This window comes from Mobula hypostoma, chromosome 28, assembly GCF_963921235.1.
Source record: "Mobula hypostoma chromosome 28, sMobHyp1.1, whole genome shotgun sequence".
NCBI lineage: Eukaryota > Metazoa > Chordata > Chondrichthyes > Myliobatiformes > Myliobatidae > Mobula > Mobula hypostoma.
In genome coordinates, this window is record NC_086124.1 from 23,342,120 (window position 1) to 23,350,689 (window position 8,570).

General features: G+C 45.5%; 1 protein-coding gene across 1 annotated transcript; it reads left to right on the plus strand.

Annotated features, from left to right (window-relative positions):
- The first annotated feature begins 218 nt into the window (after positions 1–218).
- On the plus strand, positions 219–7,611 carry LOC134338760 (probable G-protein coupled receptor 139). Its single transcript, XM_063034805.1, has 2 exons — positions 219–300; positions 6,713–7,611. Exons 1-2 carry the CDS (start codon positions 219–221, stop codon positions 7,609–7,611), a joined length of 981 nt encoding a protein of 326 aa, XP_062890875.1.
- The last annotated feature ends 959 nt before the right edge of the window (positions 7,612–8,570 follow it).

Sequence of the window (8,570 nt, forward strand, 5' to 3'; positions counted from 1 at the left end):
GCGAAGAGCAAAGGCGGATTTCTGGTTCCCTAAATCCAGACATCTCGGGCAGATAGGACTTATCAGCCGTGGTTAGCAGCTCATCTAGCAGAAGGTAACTTCTGATATCTAACTTCCACTGCATTGTTCCACTTCCCACTCGTGGGTGAGGCTTTGGGAATAAATCTCGAGGACAAATATAGAGCTGGAGATCACAAGACAGTCAGCTGTGGGGTTCAATGCTCCCTGTCAACTCGTGCAACGCCACGGGTTCCAAACCGTATTGGTCTCTGCCGATCCGTTGGATGAGTCAGCTGCGTTGTGAGCGGGAGACTGCGATGCGGGAAACATCCGACTCTCCTTTTCGTGCTACCTTGACCTGCGTAACAATTTAGACAGGAGGGACGCAACATCCGTGTTCGACACAGACCTACGGAATCCTTTGACACATGCATACACAGCAGTGCAGCAGTACGAGTCTGGTCCATGATCACTGTCCAGACATTTAATTCGTCCTTACAAAACCATTCCGAGCCTTCACTACACAGTTGCTGCAGACCCCTCGCAGTTCCTCACCTGCTGAATAACGTCTTCGGGAACTGGAATGGTCCGGCTCTGATGGTGTCACGTGTTGAAGGCGGATCCAGAGCATCAGATAACACTATAATTCTACGAAGTCATAGTGGCACGCCAACAGGAACCGAGGCGTCCGAAGCAACAGTTGTCAATCTCCCGATTTCAGTGGTCTACTCTGGGTGGGACAAAAAGATAAGAAGGACTCCGTCACTCCTGCTCCATGACGGAGCTTTGCTGCAAGGATAAAAGTGCCTGTCAACACCTACAACGACTAGGCAAAGCCTAATGTGACGAAAGAGGGTTACAAAAAGTACACATAGATTAAGATGTTAACTGTCCTGTGCTGGTACCAGTGGAATCAACAGTTGATCTGCCACCTGTCTTCAGGAGAAAGAGAGATAAGGAAGACAATGGAGCAGCATTTGGAAATGTTAATGAAGAGACGAGAGAGTTTGTAGTGTGATGGACAGGCGATACCCCAGCAGGGGGATAAAAAGGGACAGGTTCGCTAAGGCAAGACACACACGACACCACGAGGTAACGAGACCCTGGAAGTGGTGCACCTCCCACAAGTCGGTGGGAGTTTTGGAGGGCTGATCGCGGGACCAAGCCATAGACGCACAGGGTGGAAAGGTACGATCGGCGGGAACCTGGTATGTGTCCGCCCTTGCCTGGGTGCCAGGTTCACCGCAGAGGAACGATCGTATCTGAAACGGAGGGGTCACAGTCGGTGACCTCAGAAGACATTACAAAGGGCTCGCCCGAAAGCTGACTGCGAGGAATATCGAAGGTCTGTGTGGAAGCCGTTTTGAATATTCATTCGCTTTCGCCCTCTCTCTCCTCCCCCCCCCCCCCCCGCCCCGTCCACCTGCACGGCAGTGATTACTGTGAACTGAACTGAACTCAATTGAACTGAACTTTGCGTCACTTTGAAACTGGTCATTTACCCCTAGACGACGATAGAGCTTGATTGATCCTATTATCCTAGTTCTGTGTACGTGTGTGTTTATCATTGCTGAACTGTTGTATTTATTATCCTTTTGTTTAGAGTACTGTGTTGCTTATTTCTTTAATAAAACTTTCTTAGTTCCTGTAATCCAGACTCCAACTGAGTGATCCATTTCTGCTGGTTTGGCAACCCAGTTACGGGGTACGTAACACTAAACATCCAATTAACACTGAACTACATTCCTCACTGATTCTCGACACTCACCCGCAACCTGAATAAACCAAAGGGTACAACCTCACTCAACTTCACGCACCCCAACACTAAACTGTTCTGTCAAACTATGGACTCACGTATTTTTGAGTATTGTTCTCCAAATGTTCTCAATACATATTGCTTTCGAATTTATGTAGGGTATCGTCCATGCAGAATTTTGTTAAACCGTTTTGTTGTCGGCGCTTTTTCATTCATTCCGCAATGTTCCTTTGCATTTACTATGAATGGCTGCAAAGAAAATTAATCGCAGGATTTTATATGCTGCCATATGCGTACTTAGTTAATATATTTATTTACTTCGAAGTTTCAACTTGAAATTTAACCATTGACCAACTCCCATCACTGACCCAGAATTGGACTTCTAATATAATGAAAAGCAACGCAATTCGGCATTGTAGAATATAGGGAGTCGTATGGTCATATTATTTTGGTAGAAGGGATAAAGGCGGAGTCTATCCTCTAAACAGGGAGCAAATTCTTAAATCGAAGGTGCAAAAGTACAGGATACCCTCAAAGTTAACTTGCAAATTGAGACCGCAAGTAAGACAAATGCAATGCTAGCATTCTTTCACAGAGATTACAATTCAAAAGCAAGAAGTCAATGCTAACGCTTTGTAAGACATTGTGTGGAAGGCGCTTGCAGCAGGTTTGGGATCTGTAAGCAAGGAATGATATCCTGGCGTTGCAGACGACCCAGGGGAGTTTTACAAGACTGGCCAGGGGAATGAAAACGGTAACGTGTGTGGAGTGCTTGAAGCCTCTGTACCGGTACACGCTGGAGTTTAGAAAAATAAAAGAGAATCTCATTGAAGCCTATCGAATTTTGAAGGCCACGGATGCAGTGTAAGTTTCCAGAGTAAGAGGCTTTCTGCACTTTCTCCCCTCCATCCCCTCTTGTTCTCCTCTCCACTCGACCCCACCGCTCTTTTCATTCACCGTCTAATCTCGCAGTCCGCCTCCTCACTCACCCGCTCTCCTCTGATAACCGCATCTGTCTCACTAAATACAAAACTCTCGCGCCTCGTCCGCTTCTGCTCCACTGAGTTGCCGGGTTCACTCACTCTGCCAGAAGCCAGGCGCCTGGCACTTTCCCATGTATGTCCGTCCTTTTTTCACACAGTCTTCCTGATCGGTGCTTGAGACATCCGTGACTGAGGAAGAGACGGAGACCGTGACTATTACTTCAGACACAGAGACACTCCCCTCTTTGGGGAGGCATAGAAAGTTTCTCCACTCTCTGGAAAACAGAGATAGATACAGTGACCTCTCACTATGAAGAAAGAGGGAAGCACAGAGTTATCGTGACCTGCCTTGCGAGGCAGAGACAGGCACACGGAAAAAGTGATCCAACGAGACCGTGAGAGGCGGTAGGGTGGGGGCGGGGGGGGGGGGGGAGCGCGGAGAAGGGCGGGAGAGGGAAAGAGAGAAGGGCGTTTTCTCTGCACTGGATGAAAGAGAGAGAGTGAAAATGAGAAAGACTGGGAGTGTAAAAGCGTGGCGGGAGCAGAGGGAGAAGGAGAGGTAACATACTGTAAGAGAAGGAGAGAGAAAGAGAGGCAGAGAGATGGAGAGCGACAGAGAGAGTAAGGAGGAGGAGTAGGGAGAGAATGTAAGTGACGGTAATGGAAGAGATAGAGGGATGGAGAGAAAGAGAGAGAGAGAGAGAGGTAGAGAGAAAGAGAGAGAGAGAATGGGAGAGAGAACAAGGGGAGAAGCAGAGCGAGAAAGTCCGCAGCCCACAAACCATTCATTCGAAATCTCGGATAAACACAGGACCATTTAAAATGACCAATTCACCTACAAATCAGCACATCTTTGGACAGTGGGAGGAGACCGGATACCCACGGGCACATGAGAAGGAAAGTTTACGCTTGCTAACAGAGTAAGTCCGAACTCCGACGCTCTGTTCAGTAATAGCATCGCGCTAAACGCAATGCTATATTATTTTCAGGTACGAATAAAAGCTGTGTTATGGTATTTGAAATTTGCAAGAAACACTTTTTTGCAAAGAAAACTTCAAGAAACAAGAGAGGCTGAAAACCTATATGTGGTTGTAATGCGGGTGATACGAAGCTAGGTGGAGGGGGTAGGTAATGCTGAGGAAGCAGTGCAATTGCATCATGACTTAGACAAACTGGAATAATGAGCAAAAATGTGACAGATGGAACACGAGTTTAGAAATATATGATAATGCATTTTGGTAAAAGGAATAAGAATGCAGACTATTATTGAGATGGAGAGAAGGTTCAAACATCAGACGTGCAGAGGGACTTAAGAGTCCTGGTTCAAGACTCCCAAAAGGTTAAACTTACAGTTTGAGTCTGTGGTAAAGAGGGCATATGCAATGATGGTACCTATCTTAAGGGGAATAGAATATATAAGCAAATAGATAATGCTGAGCCTTTATAAATCATTGGTCAGGCTGCATTTGGAGTATTGTCAAGACTTTTGGGTGCCATATATCAGAAAGGATATCTTGTTATAGGAGAGATTCCGGAGGAGGGTCATGGGGATGATTCCGGGAACGAAGGGGTTAACATATGAGGAACGTTTTTCAGCTTTGGGCCTTCAGAGGAATGCGGGGGAACGTAATTGAAACGCACTGAGTGTTGAACGGATCAGACGGGGTGGATGTGGAGCAGATGTTTCCTATGATAGGGTATCCAAAACTAGAGCACAGAGCCTCAAAATTGAAGGGCGACCTTTTAGAACCAACATAAGGAGGATTTTTTTTTTAAATATCGGTGAGTAAGTGAATCTGTAGAATATTCGGGCACAGATTGTGGTGGAGGCCAAGTCCGTGGATATATTGAAGGCGGAAGTTTACCTGGGCATTGAAGTATATGGCGAGAAGGCAGGTGTATGTGGTTGAGTGGGATCCCGGATGATACATGATGGAATGGCGGAGCAGAGTCCATGGGCTGAATGGCCTATTCTGTCCCTATGTCTTATGATTGACCGTGTAGAAGGTTGACATTTTTTGGCACAACATCGTGGGCGAATGTCTCGTTCTGTGCTGTACTGCTCGATGTTCAATGTTTGTACAGCATCAGCAAACCTCACGTCCACTGCCCAGCTCTGCTAGATATTCCAGTGCATCGTGCTGGTGACCGTGTTGGGCAGCAAGGTGTTAACTCATGCTGTTTGTTCATTGAGTATAACAAACATCAGCCTCCGTGGATTCCGATCTTCACACCTGAGAATTCTCTCCTTCTATTAATTAGCCTTAACTTGCAGCGATTTAGCCCATTGCAGTAAGGCGAGCTGCGACGACAGTTCTTAAATCAAACTACAGTTTTATGGAAACAGAGAAGATTGACTGGAATCATGAACGGTCAATCGTAGAGAGATGGAAAGAATTATCTACTGGGCCCTCGTATGTGTTTGCTGATTGTTATTGGCTGTCACTAGATGATCGGATCTTGCGTGCACTCTTTACGATACAGCCCGTGTAATATCTCTTGCTCTTCCTGGTAAACCATCCCAGCCGTCGCCGGCTCTCTCTTTTTTTCTCTCTCTCCCTCTCTCTTTCTCTCTGATTGTCTTCTCTGTTTGTAAGTATACTATTTTCTGCTGGTCTGAATGAACCACGTGGACAACTAATTTTTTTGTGAAATATATGCGAGACCTTATATCGATCCCTTCTTCAATGTCTTCAAACGCGCACAGTCAGCTCCGACAAACCAGGTTACGCAGTTCAATGTCACATGCTCTTTTAACACGCTTCCCTGAAGAGTTCTGCGGCGTGGAATCGATCAATACGGGCTGTATGGAGAAAGTTGCAAAATGTCTGCGTTTCCACGCTTACGACGTTTCAGTAAGAATGTATTTGGCTGTTCTCTCGAAGAGTCTGAGTTCCTTATCTAGGGTGCCATTAGAAAGAACTCCAGTTAGTCAAGGCGGTAAATGAAGGAGCCAAAACTGCTACCTTATCGTAGCCCTTTACAGATAAATCCCGGTGGGAGCTGCATTCATATCGAGATTGTCAATGTGACACAGGTAGTACGTTTTGTTTGCATGACAGTATAGTGTTAAAACGGAGAAAAATCAGCCATGGGGGAATGACGGAGCATTATCGATGTATCAAATGGATTAATTCTGCTCACAATTCTCGTGGAATGAGCTGGCACAGAAAGTGATTCTATCCGTTGCTGTAATATTTAGAGGCCGATACAAAACAATTTAGAACATAGAACGGTGCAACACCGTACTGTCCGTTCAGCCCACGATGTTTTGCCGACCAGTGATAAAAACTAACACCTCGATAGAGCAGAACCCATAACTCACCGATTTTTCTCTTATTAATATGGATATCGTATAAGTCTCTTCAGTATTCCCTTTGTACTACGCTCTGTCACCAATTATAGTCACTTGCTGAGTTCGGTATCAAGCACTCCAACTGAAACATTGCACATGTTGTCTTTCTTGCCTTTTGCACTCCTTATGTCATTGAACGATGAAATACTTTGTACAACCTGAAGACAGGTTATAATAAATTAGATACCACGAGTTATTGCAAGATATTGTTATTTAATATTAATTTAATTTATTCTACTTTAATTTATTTGGAGATAGAGCATGGCCCAAAAAGCCATTCCGCTCAACAAAAGACATGTTTAACAATAGCCTATCACAGGAAAATTTACGATTACCGTCAAACCAACAGACCGGAACGTCTTTGGACGTACACGTTCACAAGGACTTACAAGCGCCTTGCAGAGGACGCCATAATAGAACTCCGAATTCTACGCTACTGTTGCGCCCTACTGGTAAATCCCAGCGAAAATGATAAAAAAATAGCACATGTAATTCGGTTTTTGTTTTGTGTCATTGTATATACTGATAGACCTGTGAATCCAGATTCCTTATTAATCGAGCTGGTGACCGAGTTCGCAACGTGAAGATTAATTTTCCTGTTGCTTTCCTTCCGCACAGTGAACGTGCTGACGATTGTGGTTCTGTCCCGGGGTAAGTGCGGTCTCTCGAGCAGCGTCACTCGCTACATCGTGTCGATGGCAGCGGCGAATTTAATGGTCGTTGTCTTCGAGTTGGTCTTGAAGCGGATACCCATTGTCTATAGGGAACAGTTCGTCTTCCTGTTGGCCGTCCATGTGTGTAACATTCACGCCGTCCTGCTCTACGCCGCCACCGACTGTTCTGTCTGGTTCACGGTCGCTTTCACCTTTGATAGATTCGTGCACATTTGTTGTCAGAAGCTGACAACGAAATACTGCACCGACAGAACGGCGGCTGTGACTCTGGGGCCAGTGATATTGCTGAGCTGCTTAAAAAATGTTTTCTGGTATTTTATGTTCACAGGTGAATACCACCTGGACTATGCACCCTGGTTTTGTAGGGAAAGAGATGGTGTTCCGCGCTCACTCGTCTGGGCAGTGATTGAATGCCTCCATTTTCTCCTCACCCCGGGAGTTATATTTTGTCTTATCTTGCTGCTCAATGTCTTTACAACTAGACACGTTCTCGTGACCAGCAGAGCCCGAAGAAGGCTGCGGTCCTCCAGCACCGGGGAGAACATCAGAGACCCAGAGATGGAGAGCCGGAGGAAGTCTCTCGTTCTACTGCTTGTTATATCAGGCAATTTCATCCTGTTATGGGGAGTTTATATGAGATACAACACTTGGGGGAGAATGTATGACCTGGGATACCAATCCTCGTTCCCACCTCGTTCTCTCCAAGAGCTAGGCTTCATGCTGCTGCTCCTCAGTTGCTGCACCAACACTGCTCTTTATGCAGTGACTCAGACCAAGTTCAGAGAGCAGCTGAAGGAGACGGCGAAAGTCCCATTTACTCTTCTTGCAAACTTCCTTCCATGATGTATAATTTGCGCTGCGCCGTTCCAAGCTTTCCGCGGGAGCTTGCGGCCTCCGACGATATCATATGATTTAGGAGCAGGCGCACGCCATTCTATCATGCCTGATTTATTACCCCACTTAACCCCATTCTCATCACTTCTCTCCGTATACTTTGATGCCCTGAAAAATCAAGAACCCATGAATCTCCACATTATATCTACTCAATGACCTGGTCTCCACAGCCGATTATGTCAATCCACAGATTCACCACTCTCTGGCTAAAGAGATTTTTGCTCAACCCTACTCTAAGTAGACATCCTTCAATTCTGAGGTTGTGCCCAGTGGTCCTGAACTCAGCCACGATAGGAAACCGTTCTCTCCACATCCACTCTAGCTAGGTATTTTCATATGCGATCCGTTTCAATGGAAACCCTCCCTGCACGCCACCATTCTTCTAAACTGTAGTGAGTACAGGCCCAGATCTATCACACGCTTCTCATACGTTAACCATATCATTCCTTCTGTATTCGGGTCCTCTCGAAATGAAAGGTAGCGTTGCGTTTGCTATCGACTCAACCACAAGATAATCTTCAGGTAATCCTGCACGAAGATTCCTAAATCAGGTTGCACCACCCATTTTTGATTGCTCCCTGTTTAGAAAATAATCCATATTTTTCTTCCTTAACTTCCTTAAGTTTCTTTAGATTTGACATCGGCCAGAGGCATCCGGTTATTTAGTTAAAACCAAGCAATCCTCTCCAAATGATTTTACTCAATAATGCGTATTTAAATAATCTGCCAGACTTTTCTCAGGTCCTTAACTCTATGTTTCATTCTGAACTTGGAGTTTTGCCAAAACCTCAATCAAGTACTCGGTTGAAAGCAAAAAATGTTCGTCATCCTGCCACTTTATTAGGAACTCCTGTACATCTGCTCGTTCATGTAAATATCTAGTTAGCTAATCACCTGGGTTCAGGAAC

What these genes read in the sequence shown, in the direction of transcription:
- LOC134338760 (XM_063034805.1), top strand. Translation starts at nt 219, where the DNA reads ATGCTCCCTGTCAACTCGTGCAACGCCACGGGTTCCAAACCGTATTGG. An exon ending in TTGGATGAGTCAGCTGCGTT is followed by an intron (nt 301 to 6,712) that starts GTGAGCGGGAGA and finishes CCTTCCGCACAG; the next exon opens with TGAACGTGCTGACGATTGTG.